The sequence below is a fragment of the Marmota flaviventris genome, chromosome 8 (genome assembly GCF_047511675.1).
Source record: "Marmota flaviventris isolate mMarFla1 chromosome 8, mMarFla1.hap1, whole genome shotgun sequence".
In the NCBI taxonomy this organism is placed as follows: domain Eukaryota; kingdom Metazoa; phylum Chordata; class Mammalia; order Rodentia; family Sciuridae; genus Marmota; species Marmota flaviventris.
In genome coordinates, this window is record NC_092505.1 from 108,134,138 (window position 1) to 108,147,209 (window position 13,072).

Consider the following 13,072-nt stretch of genomic DNA (forward strand, 5'->3'; position numbering starts at 1 on the left):
TCCTGAATTCAATCCCTAGTACCATGGGTGGGGAGAGGCGGTAAAAGTATGTTTATTTATTTTCGCAAATTCCACAATGAGCTCTTTTATAAGATTCTGCGTCCTGTATATTTCCTAAGAATATTTCATTAGGATTAAAGACACTTTTTCAACATGATTGCTCAATACATGCTTGCGGAAGCACAAATAAGAGTGAGATCACTGATAGAACTTGCACAGGTTTCCTGTAACTCGTCAAATGCAGCATTCGCTTTCACCCGGATCCATGCTGGGTAACAGTGGGGTTTAAACTTTATCGAGCTTCTTGTTGGCCAGGTGCACACCTCTACATTCAGGAGGTAAAGGCCAGCTCCTGGCTATCACAGCTCAGTGGCAGGCACAGTGAGGGAGGCATCTTCTGTGTTCCTGAAGACAGGGAGGCCAAGAAGCAGCAGCATGGGAAGAATGTCATGGTTTCTTCTTCTCCTGGGGGTCCTGGCCGCATATTGCATCTACACGCCGCTCCCAGAGAATATTGAGGAGCCGATGCTGACCAACACACCTCTGAAAGCTCTTGCACATTTGGTAAGTCTGCAATTTTTTGAATTTCAGATGGGCATGTGCCGCCATTTGATCCAAAGAAGTTCGTTTTCCAAGATTCTCTTCTTTCGATTGAGTGATTTATTCACCTTTTAAAATTAAGTACTCTGACTTTTGATTGTTCATTACTTAGAAACATAGCTTGTTCGTTTGCTGCTTGCTATTTTATATATTGCAATCACATTCACAAATATCAAGAACAGTGAGTGAGGGCCATTTGGGTAGGCATACTGAAAAGATGATTTACGTTTAGTAGCATTAATGTCACGATGCTAGCCGTCTTTTGAACTGCTCATGTCCCGTGTGGGCTAGTATTTAAATCTAATAAGGAAACCAGAGACCGACAGTCTGCCTGTGTAGCCGCTATCCTGACAGACATCCCGGCATTCTCCTTCAGGATTCAGTGGATAGAACGAGGGCATGTACACAACTTCTCAAGGAATCCCTGCACAGGCAGCCTTGTGGGCACATGCCCAGGGTGGCCACAATGGACATAATGTGCAGAAATGGAAGGGGTGTCCCCGCTGCATCATGAGAACTGCCTGCTTGCCAGAGCAGCCCGGTGTCCCCAGACAAGGAAGGTAGAGCCCTCTCCTGCACCCTGGGTGGGTCTGCCCATATTTTTTCATTTGTCTTCCCTTTATTTTTAAAGTTCTATTTTTAGAACATTTTGCTTCCCACTTGTTCAACAACTGAAATATGTTAGGCAAACAAGGTTTAGTGTGGGAGAGAAAATAATAAATTAAAATCAAATAAATGAATGATTTCAGGTCCTAGGAACTGACTTAAAAGAGAGAAGTCGGTGGGGAAAAGAGCAATAAGGGCGGATGTGAGGAGCAGGGCTCCTGTGTTTGGGATCAGCAAAGCCCATTCTGAAGAGGAGATGCCTCTTAGGGACTATGGGATGACATGAAGCCGGCAGCCTGAGCACTAAGGAGAGTTCTCGAGCAGAGACACCAAGCACAGCCCATTGGCAAGTCCCAGAAGTCACTTAAAACATTTGGGTATAATGGGAAAGGCTGCAATCTAATTTGAAGAGTCATGGTGTCATGCCAGGCAGAGCAGTGTGGCTAATGGTAGTAAGAGGTGATTTAATTCTACATGTAATGTATAGCTGGCCAAGTTTCAAGAAGGGGACAATTCCTTCCTAATATTTGCTCTCTTACAATTCATCTGTTCTTTTTTCCTGATTAGTTTGGCTGGCTTCCCTCAAATGCTTGACAATCTTTGCATATGTATTCACATATTTTATTAAAGAATTGTGTTATAAATAAAAAATAAAACTGCGGGATTTAGAATATTAGTTAAGTAAGTAGCCCCAGATTGCACAACTAGTTGTGCAATCTGGGGCTACTTCCTTAACTTCTCTGGGTTCATTTCCTCATCTTTCAGTGATATGATAATATTCCCTGCCCCATGCAGGCAAGCTGTCATATTACTGAGATTAAAGTGAAATGGAAAAGAACCAAAGTGAAGCTATTTGGTTCTGACCTGTCTCCATTGTACGCTTGCTTACAATGTTCTCTTTCCAGCCTCCTGACAGCTGTATCCACATCGACAGTACAGTAGGACCTTCCCGCATCCCTGACTGTGGCCCTAACATATAATAAAATAACTCTGAAATGTACAATTAAAACAATTCTCTCATGTAATTGAAATATCTGTCTCAACAGGGTCTTTCTGACCTACATGTGCCTCAATCCTTCTTGTGGGCCTTGCCTTTATGAACTCTGTACTTCCAAAATTCAGGTGTTGGAGTTCTTTGAGGTGCTAGCCTGCTCTTCAAAGAACCCTTTGCCCCCTTTCAACTTGGTGCCATGGTTGGTAGTTCTCACGCACTCCATAACAAAAGCACATAGAGCGCTTGGAGCAGTGTCTTATTCTCAGGTAGAGGGGCAGGCTGCAGGCAGGCTGGCTGGCCTCCTGGCCTCTCCTTCCTCCTGTCCATTCTTTCCCTCCCGACCTGCCCCCACCCCTGTGCATCAAGCCTAATAGGCCCCACATTGTCCAGCTACATAGCACCTCTGCTGGAGTCGGTTTTCCTTTTTAACTTTTTTTTTTTTTAGTTAAATTCTTATGGGAGATGGTCTTTCTTTCAAAAGTCTGTTAAAATCCTGCCTCCTGGGTGAAACCTCCTTCCACCAGTGCTCTCAGCCGGCTGTTCTGCCCATGCACAGCTCGGCCACGGCGTGGTCAGGGCTTTGCAAGTCTCCTTACCTGGCTTTTGCACTGACCTGTGAGGTTCCTGAGAGAGGGTTCCTCTGTCTGGTCCATCTCTGGAGCCCTGAAGCTTCGATCCGATCTCACTTTATGGAAAGAGGACTAACTGGATGCTTTTCCTCCTTTTGACGACCACTGTAGGCCAGCCTTGGCACCTCTGTTTCTTCTGAAGGGACAAAGGAGATTCTAGTGTGAGGATTTGGCTCCTTTCATTGGAGCTAATTAAGGATTAATGCAGACTGATGTGTTCAGAGATCTCTTTAGCCTTTGGAACTTGAATTGCAAAGATGTGTGTGAATTTCATTTTCAGGCTACATTTCTGGGACTTGACCGTTATTTTGATTTCTTCACGCTCATGATGATATTTCCAGAAGTCCCACCAACTTCAGATAAAAATGTCATTGTGACTGACACAAAATTCAACAACACTCCTGTCCGTGTGTATGTGCCCAGGAGGAAGTCGGACACCCTGAGAAGGAGTGTGTTTTACATACACGGAGGGGGCTGGAGCTTGGGAAGTGCTGGTAAGTGATACAGTCCATACCCAGGGCCTTCTGTGGGGGATGCTGCCATCTCTCCCGAACTCTCTTGCTTTGACCTCCTGGAAAAGTTTTGCTCTTCCTTAAAGCTTCAAATCCCCCTTTCCCATGAATGTCTTTCTTCATCCACCCAGGTACAGTTGTGAGGCATAAGCTCTCCTCCCTGCTGAGAAGACTTTAAGAATCATACTTTGCTGCTTCTGTCATTCTCCAAGTGGTATTGTAGGGCCATCTCAAGGGTTAATTCGTTTATTCTCATATTTACAATTCTAAGAAGGCATCCTTGAACAGACAAAAATTCTTCATGGAGCTTATATTCAACTGTGTAATCAGTTGATATGTTAATAATTCAGGCTATCATAGGCCAGACACATCAAGATTGTGTGCAAAGATTACACATCTCTTGAGTATAGATTTACAGTAAAAAAATGAAATATATTTAGAAGTGAAAGCATTTTAGAGATAAAAGTCACAGTCTTGTGACTGAGAAAGTCACTCAACCCACTTAGTCCCAGAGTACTTGATAGTCACCTGTTTACCCACCAGTGAATACAGATCCACGGGAGGAGTGGAGGCTGGACAGGGTCCAGGTCAAGAACTCTGAGCTCCAGAGAGGAAGAACATGTGGGTCCAAATGAGAATTGCTAACCAGCTCGACCTCAGGCACAGTTGGTCAACCCCTGTGGGGGTTAGGAGAGCAGAGGAGGGAGAGAGAACCCACAATGGGAAGACTGTCCTGTGTCTACCAGGAGCCCGGAAGGGTGGGCACAGAACCCTGGGGACACTTTGGCAGTGTGAGGGTGGTTCTGAGGGGTAGCACAGCCTTGCATCTGTTCCCTGTTGCTCTAGAAGGTAGCCCCTGGACAAGTCCCAGAAAGGAAAACAAACCCAGGGGCTTTGTCAACATAAAACCCTTCCTTTACCTGTCCATTCTCATATCCTGCTCTTATTCCTTTTATTTCAGCTTTCATAAGCTATGACTTGCTGTCAAGAAGGACAGCAGACAGATTGGATGCTGTCGTCGTATCGACCAAGTAAGAGCTGGGCTGTTCTGTTCAGGGCTGATGCCCCCAGGGCAAGCCTCTCTGGACCACATGGTCTGGCCAGGCTGAGGCTCCTAGGGGACACTGAGCAGGCAATTAAGAGCAAAGGAGGGACCTACTCTGATTAGCACTGGGGAAAAGGTGTGTGTGTGTGTGGGAGGGGGTTGTTGGGCAGAAAGTAAAGAGTTTTTTTCACAAAAGTTCAAACTGTATAATCTACAGACATAATGATTGGACTGGATTACCTTTCAATTTTAGGTCATAATCTTTAAGAATGAGTGTCCCAAAGTCAGATGATGTCTTTAAAGTACATCCTAATGGTTCCTTCCTCAGAGGGTCACTGTGAACACTAAGAGATAACATCCCTGAACCGGACTCAGCCTGTGTCCAGCACCGGAGGAGGCTAAAACATTACATTTATTCTCAAATTGAACAAATAAAGTCAGTTCGTGTGAAATACCATGCTAGAACAACAATCCATGTTTGAAAACAATGTTTGCAGCCAGTAGACTCATGCCAGAGCCCTATATAGCTATTTAAAATCAGAAAATGAAGGAAAAGTTAAGAAATAGCATTCATGACCATTTGTCAAGTTAAATCATATTATTAAACAGTGGCAACACAGAGATGCACAATTTCATTTGTAAGTGATCACTAATAACATCTTTTAAAAAAGAAATTAGGAAATCCAAGCCAATACTGGTTTGTATTTCAACTTTGCCTTTAAAGATGGTTTTCTTAAGGATGGCAAGTCCAGAGACAAGCTATGTCTATGTTTGCTTCATTGAGATAACTAATAAACCACAAAAATTTAAAAGATAAGATCTTACATTTTATGCAAATTAATGCCTTGCCTTTGAATATACTCTTATATTAAAGGTAAATGGCAACTCTCACTCCAAAAAGATGGATAATTTGGGTTCTATTAAAATGGCCATATGGGGGCTAGGGCTGGGGCTCAGTGGCAGAGCGCTTCCCCTGGCATGTGTGAGGCACTAGGTTTGATTCTCAGCACCACATATAAATAAATAAAATAAAGGTCTATCAAAAATTACAAAAATATTTTTTAAAATGGCCAATAAGCACAGGAAAATATGTTACACATCAGTAGTCACTAAGGAAAAGCAAATCAAAACCACCAGGATATAGCACTTCGAGTTGGATGGTTATAACAAAAAAGCAGACAATAACTAGTATTGCTGAAACCTCTCTACTAGTGGGGATGCACATAGGCAGTTTAGGAAATAGTTTGGGTGTTCTTAAAAATGTAAACCACAACCCCTTGCCCAGCACCTCCAATAGTAAATCTATACACAAGGAAATGAAAACGCTGTAGAAAACTTTTATGTTCAGAGTAGCAGCATCGAACCTCCACCCCTGTGGAAATATTCAATGACCATCAGCTGGTGTATGAATAAATAAGATGCATTATATCATACAGTGGAATGTGACTTGTCACCACACAGACATGCTATGCCATGGACACATCTTGAAAATGTTATACAAAGTAGAAGAACCAGGCACAAAAGCCATGTATTGGATCCATTATAATGAAATTTCCAGAATAGATAAATCTTTGGAAACAGAAAGCAGATTAATGATTGCCCAGGAATGGAGCTGAGGAGTCAGGGAAAATGAGAAATGACTACCAGTGAGTGCAGGTTGGTTTCTTTTCTTTTCTTTCTTTCTGTTAGTGACTAAAATGTCTAAAATTGACTGTGGTAATGGTTCACATCTCTTTCTGTATACTAAAAACCATTGAATTACACAATTTAAATAGATAAATTCATGGTGAATTTAGAATTATAACTCAAAATGATTATATTAAAAGTTAAGAACTTATGCTACTTAAAAGACATTAACACAAGTCTTGAAGTGTCTTTGTATTTACATATGGTACATACATAAATGCTAAAATACATATATATATATATATATATATATATATATATATATATATATATATATATTCTTATCTAAAATACATAAATACTATGGGGAGTACTGGGGAAATGAAATTGACCAAATTATGTGCATGTGCCAATATGTCAATGAATCCTATTATTATGTATACTTATAGAGCAACAAAAATTTAATTTAAAAACTGAATATTTTAAGTACCATATACATATCCAGAGTGAATATTAAGTACATGGCATTAAATTGTACTTCACTTAACTCTAGATAACAACTGTCATTGTGCAATGTAACTGTTAGTCACCTATATATTCAGATAACAGTGAACAGCTTTGGTATTTCTTTCCCTTTGACTAAAATATAGTTTTATTTCAAATAAGTTTAAAAAACCAAAAAATATAAATACCCGACTTTAAAAGACAGCTTACTGGAAAGGATATCCAAACCATCAATAAACAAATGAATAGTTAGTATATATCAGGGAAACATCAGTGAAATGCATTAGGTGGGACCTTCATCCCTGATGTTAGCACTAACCAGAGGGTGGCAAGGACATGCATTAGCAGGCTCTGTCATGATCACCTGGTACATTCCTGAGCAAAACCCTTTGACAATATAGAATAAGACTAAATATATATTAAAACTCCATAGCTGTCAATAATGCAGGTAGGTGTCACCAAAAAACATGTACCAGAATATTCAGAACACACTGTTTGTGAGAAGTCCAACTTCAAAGAAACGTAAATCCTCAGAACCTTTTAAAAAATACTTATACTTTGTAAAATACTTTTTATCTACTTATCATCTATTTATTTGTGGCAAGAAGTCCGAACAGGACACCTAAGAGTAAGCTTTTCTGTGCACAATACACTACTGTTGACCACAGGTACATGTTGTGCACTGAGCCCCAGAACTTCTCATTTTGATTGACTGAATCCACTGAAGAGTAACACCTGTTCCTTCCTCTCTACAGCGGCTGGCAAGCAGTGTTAGATTCTTTTACTTTATGAGTTTGGTCTTTTCAGATGCTGTGCGCTAGTGGAATCACGCCACATTGGCCCATCGGTGGCCAGCCTATCACATGCTACTGTAAAAATGAGCTGTGATCTCTCCACACAGTGCAGCACTGTGCAGGGAGAGGGAAACACCCAGCGGTGCAGAGAAGGCTCAAAGGAACGCCCACCCAGGAAACTCAGGGCTCCCGTGCACGTGCTGAAGGTGTGCCTTTACATCAAGGGCAAGAACAGAACTATCAACCCATGCCCTAGTGTGGGTACTTGTTGAAGGGAAGAAACGGAAGGTGTGGGTGCTGGCAGGGTCCTGCTCCATGGCCTGAGTGCTGGCTAGGTGGCTGTTGTACCCTTTTGTGCACTTTGGGCACATATGTTACACTTTTATAAATTTTAAAAAGTGACATGAAAACCACATTTTCTCTGCACAGCTACAGATTAGCACCTAAGTATCACTTCCCAGTCCAATTTGAAGACGTATATGATGCCATAAAGTGGTTCCTGCGCAAAAATATTCTTGAAGAGTACGGCGTGGACCCTGGGAGGATCGCTGTGTCTGGAGATAGTGCAGGGGGGAATTTGGCTGCCGCAGTGGCACAACAGGTTTGGCATGGCCATTTCCGTGTTTTTAATTTTTATTTTCTTAAATCATCTGCTTATAAACAGAATGAATACACATATTAAAATATGAATGTAAATGGAAAGGCAGCAATCTTGGGAAATATTAAAGAAATAATTGAAAAAAAAAAGCCTCAAACATCACTATACCAATTTATACTCCTGTCACAGTATTTTCTTGCTTAATAAAGTGACAGATAATCCCTTGATTGAAATTTTATCTGCATCAGTAAAATATTATACTAGTTAGATGAATGAGATAATGTATCATGCGTGCAGAAGTGATCTGGCAAACCTTTTAGAGATCCCACTGTATTCAGTGATCTTCAGGGGAGTCTTCCCCTGTTGCTGGAGTAATCATACCAGTTTTAGAAATTCATCAGCACACTCAGAGGTTCCTGTGAGATTTACAAAGCAGAAATATGAAAATGACAAGGGATTTCTTTGCATACATAATAAGATATATTTGTCCTTTATTGAATAATGGTAGTACAGTAATAATAGTAAATAGCATTTTAATCCCACACTATATATAGAAAGGACTCCATTTTTATAGCAAAGGGAACATACTGCTATTGATTGTTTAAAATCTGAACTATTTTTCAATGCAGTGGTGAGAAGAAGTAGAGTCTACCTATCCATTACATCTGTACTAGTTTAGATTTTATTAGCTGACGTTTAATTATAAACTATGAACTTAAAGTAATTCAACAACATTGCTGTTATTCTTGTTGTTAGATTTATATAAGTGTCTCAGCTTCTAGAGTCCATTGAATGACATTTTCAGAAGGAGAGAATCTGCATTTGGGATTTGAAATAACCACAATATAAAACAAATACTTGACACTGTAGATTTCTAATCAACTGCGGGTTGTGTAATGTGGTAGAAAAAGTACTTTATTAGACATGAGGAGATGTGAACTTTCTTGAGATGCAGTAATTTCCACATGTCATCTTGACTGGGTCGTTTAATCTCTCTAAACATCCATTTCTCACTTATAAAGAAAAATGAACTTTTAAAACTTCAGAGAGTTGTTTTGAAAACCACGTACATAAGTTTATATTAAAAATATTTGGCAACCTGTGATGATATTTACAAATGGTCTCCAAAATGTCTAAATAGGTATTTAGTGAAAATGTAAATACATAACCACAATCTGCAAAATACTTGATTACATCCAATAGCTGTATTTTATAGAGAAGTTTAAATATATATATTTTATAGCATAAAATGAATTTTAAAAACATATAAAAGTCCATTTTAAAGTGTACTTTTAATTTCAAAAAATAAAACATCTTGTAAAAGTCTTTTTATGGATCACTTTTCTGGCACAATCTGGTTTCTGTACCTTCCTCTCTTCAGACCACTGATCTTTACGAACATGAGCGCATCAGCTTGAAATAGAAAATGGGCACCAATAAAACAGCACCTGTCCAAATCTCCCAAACCAGCCTGTCACAGCAGCATCACAGCCAAGTCCTTATTAAGTGATTCTTTCTCTCCATGGCACAACCAGTTGACATACTAGTATATTTTAATAAACTTTTACATTAACAGACAGGAAATGAGGTAGGACTTGCAGAGTTCTTCCGGTGGTCACTCTTGGTAGAAAGGCAGGACATTAAGCTGCCAATTCTTGATCAAATCCCTTTGCCTTATCTGTGAGGAGGACAGGATGGGTGTTTTCCACACGTTAAAAACATGCTTTAATTCAGGATCATCTAGTTCTAGAAGCCCATTTTAAATATTTGAAATCTGTTGAGATGGTATATTCCAGTCATTACTTTGTTGGAGGCTTTTCATTCACATGTAGCCTATATTTTTACAGTTGTTTTTGATTCTTTCAAATGAAAATAATGGGTGTTATCAATCTTAATTCCTCCTTAGCTCTTGGATGACCCAGATGTCAAGATCAGACTCAAGATCCAGTGTCTAATTTACCCTGCCCTGCAAACTCTGGATATGGAAACGCCATCCTATCAGGACAACGCACACATGCCAGTTCTGCCCAAGTCTCTCACCATCTGGTTCTATAGCAATTACATCACCAGTGACAGTGCCCTGAGGAAGGCCATGAAACGTAACCAGCACGTGCCGGTGGAGGCGGCCCCCCTCTTCAAGCTGGTCAACTGGAGCTCCTTGCTCCCCGAGAGGTTCCTCAAGGGACACGTGTATAAGGCTCCAACCTTCGGTAGATCTGAGTTAGCCAGAAAGCATCCTGGATTCCTGGATGTGAGGGTCGCGCCTCTGCTGGCAGCAGACAGCAAGCTGCGGGACTTACCGCGGACCTACCTGGTCACCTGTCAGTATGACGTCCTGCGGGACGACGGGCTCATGTATGTGCGCCGCCTGCGGGACGCCGGGGTTCCTGTGACCCACAACCACGTGGAGGACGGCCTCCACGGAATCCTGTCCTTCCCCGTGTTCAAGATTTACTATAGGCTGATGGATGAGTACATCCGGTGGCTGGATGAAAATCTATAGTAAAACATGGAGAGGTGGTTTTAAAAGGAAACCAAATCTCAAAATCTCAGAAAATCTTCAGCGGGTGGACTTGGCCTTTCTTGGAGTGGTCTATTTCAAGTTCACATGTAGTATGCTTCTTACTGTGATGGATGGGCTATGATTTTCTTCCTTTCTTTTAGAGGTTTCACTCCATTTTTCCACGTTGTCTAGTGCTATTTCTGGCATTTTCCCTCCTACATTGTTAATCTTACTTTTTGAATATCTTGTTTTATTACTTACTGTCATCTGGTGTGTGTGTTTTGGCTTCTATTCACAAGTACAGGAAGATAATAAAAGGAAACATTGCCATTGGGAGAAAGGTCAAGATTTTAATCAAAGGTTATTTGTGGTTTGAAGCACCTCAAGTGAGGTGCCCCTTTTCTCAGAGTGGAGCCACTTATTACCCCTACCAACTGCTCTCCTCTGAAGCACCTCTAGAATCCAGCCAGCAAGTGTCACACTGCTCAGTGCTGATAATCATGGCAGTACTCTGAGGAATCAGCTGCTTTGTATTTGGGGAAAGGTAGAGAAATTGGAGTCCCCTAGAGACTGAAGAGGTCTTCAGAATGGACAGTGACTTAGTCATAGACAAATAATACACTATGCAAGTAGCCAACCAGGAATAGAAAAACTACAGAAAAAAAATCAATCTGTGAAAAGCCCATCCTGACATTACAAAGAGGAAGGCAAGACAAAATGGATTACCTCAAGCCTGAGTAGAATTATTGGCAGTGACTGTGAGCTATGTAATGCATCCAATTTAGGAGGAAGCATAGTCACAGGTGTTGGGGGGTGGTGCAAGGAGCTCCTTGCAGGCACAGACCCCAGACTTTTCTCTGTGTACTTTACCATCCTCACTGCAGGCTCTTGTGTTTATACTTACAATTATTACACTTCTGAGTACGACTTGAATAGTCTAGGCAGAGAGGGGCTAAAACCATAGGGGTTCCTTTGAGGCCACTCCAATTTATCAGGAAAATGGCAGCGACCTTAGAAACTGCAAACAATAGATTCCTTATATTTTATTTCCCAGGACAGTGCCACAAGAAATTTGGCCAAGCCAAAGTTTTGTAATTGGGAAAATTACCTTTTATTATGTGAAGAAATAAAATAAGAAGAAGTAATTCGTAGAATATGCCACATAGATCAATAGCAATAACTTGTTAAATAGCTATTGTGGAATAATTATTTTCTGAATAAGTGGATAAGGTCATATTTAACAGGAATTGCAGTGAATAAGGATATAAGTTGGGTGTGTGGTTCCAAATTTCTATACTGACTATAAAATGGTTCATTGTTTTGAAATAAACTCATGAATTAATCCATGTCTGGAACTTGACCTCTTTGCATCTCCTCCCTCCTTCTTTTTTTTATTATTACTTGTTCAAAACATTACATAGTTCTTGACATATCATATTTCATACATTTGATTCAAGTGGGTTATGAACTCCCATTTTTACCCCGTATACATATTGCAGAATCACATCAGTTACATATCCATGTTTTTACATATTGCCATACTAGTGTCTGTTGTATTCTGTTTCCTTTCCTATCCTCTACTATCCCCCCTCCCCTCCCCTCCCCTCCCATCTTCTCTCTCTACCCCATCTACTGTAATTCATTTCTCTCCCTTGTTTTTTTTTCCCTTTCCCCTCACTTCCTCTTATATGTAATTTTGTATAACACTGAGGGTCTCCTTCCATTTCCATGCAATTTCCCTTCTCTCTCCCTTTCCTCCCTCCTTCTTTGGTAGGAAAAAGCAACACTAACATGATCACTTAAAGGAAACATCTTTTGGACCAGAGAGCTGTGCACTTAAAAGTCACCTATGATATTTTCACATTAAACAAATAATTACCACAATTAAAGTCAGGAAGGAATGAAGCAGGCCATAAAAGCAAGCCAGAGAGTTCATTTACTGAAATTATAAAATTAACATTTCCAAAGCTTGACCTATGTCTTGATAAGAGTCATAACATTTTTAGATTAGTTATTTTTAATGAAATACAGTGCAATGATACTCTTTCCAAACAGGGTGACTGCTTAGGGAGAAACCCTCCAACTTCCAAAGATCCAGCAATTCCACTATCAGGTATTTTCTCAAAATTACTTGAAACAGGTCCACAAAACAAGACTGCCACAGTTAAGTTCATTTCAGCAAAGAACTGGAGATCCCCAACTTTTTGTACTTTCCTTCTCTTCAAATCTAACAATTGAAAACTAGCACCTGAGCATACCACTTCCTCTGTTTTTAATACCACAGAACATATTTGTCATGTGACCCCTTACAGGACCTGGATGAGGGTAGGGGTTTGCCTTACTCCTGGCTGCCTGCAGACCATGCCCTACCTCCAGGCCTGTTCAGGTTCTGGGAACTACAGCCTGCAGGCCAAACCCAGATGGTGCCATGTTTTTGAATCACTCTGAGCTAAGAATGATTTGCACATTATGGAGAATTGTTAAGAAAGAAGAGAAGGATGAAGAAATGGAAGGAGAAGGAGTGGAACATACTGATGCAGAACACATTTATCATATGACCCCTTTACAGCAAAAGCTTACTGCAGTCCATACCACAGCTGCCTGTCCTTGAAACCACATGATGGACCTGGGTTTCTCCACCTCAGGTCTCAGAAGGTCTTG

At 40.6% G+C, this 13,072-nt stretch overlaps 1 protein-coding gene across 1 annotated transcript; it reads left to right on the forward strand.

The window, feature by feature from the left end:
• The first annotated feature begins 228 nt into the window (after nt 1-228).
• Aadac (arylacetamide deacetylase) lies at nt 229-11,753 on the forward strand. Its single transcript, XM_027933778.2, has 5 exons — nt 229-564; nt 3,110-3,323; nt 4,303-4,372; nt 7,740-7,911; nt 9,815-11,753. Exons 1-5 carry the CDS (start codon nt 436-438, stop codon nt 10,409-10,411), a joined length of 1,182 nt encoding a protein of 393 aa, XP_027789579.1. The 5' UTR covers nt 229-435; the 3' UTR covers nt 10,412-11,753.
• Nucleotides 11,754-13,072: the final 1,319 nt, after the last annotated feature.

Bases quoted from the DNA above. Each gene is read 5' to 3' on its own strand.
- Aadac (XM_027933778.2), top strand. From the start codon at position 436: ATGGGAAGAATGTCATGGTTTCTTCTTCTCCTGGGGGTCCTGGCCGCA. The intron at 565-3,109 runs GTAAGTCTGCAA...TTTCATTTTCAG, and splicing joins TGAAAGCTCTTGCACATTTG to GCTACATTTCTGGGACTTGA. The intron at 4,373-7,739 runs GTAAGAGCTGGG...TTCTCTGCACAG, and splicing joins GCTGTCGTCGTATCGACCAA to CTACAGATTAGCACCTAAGT.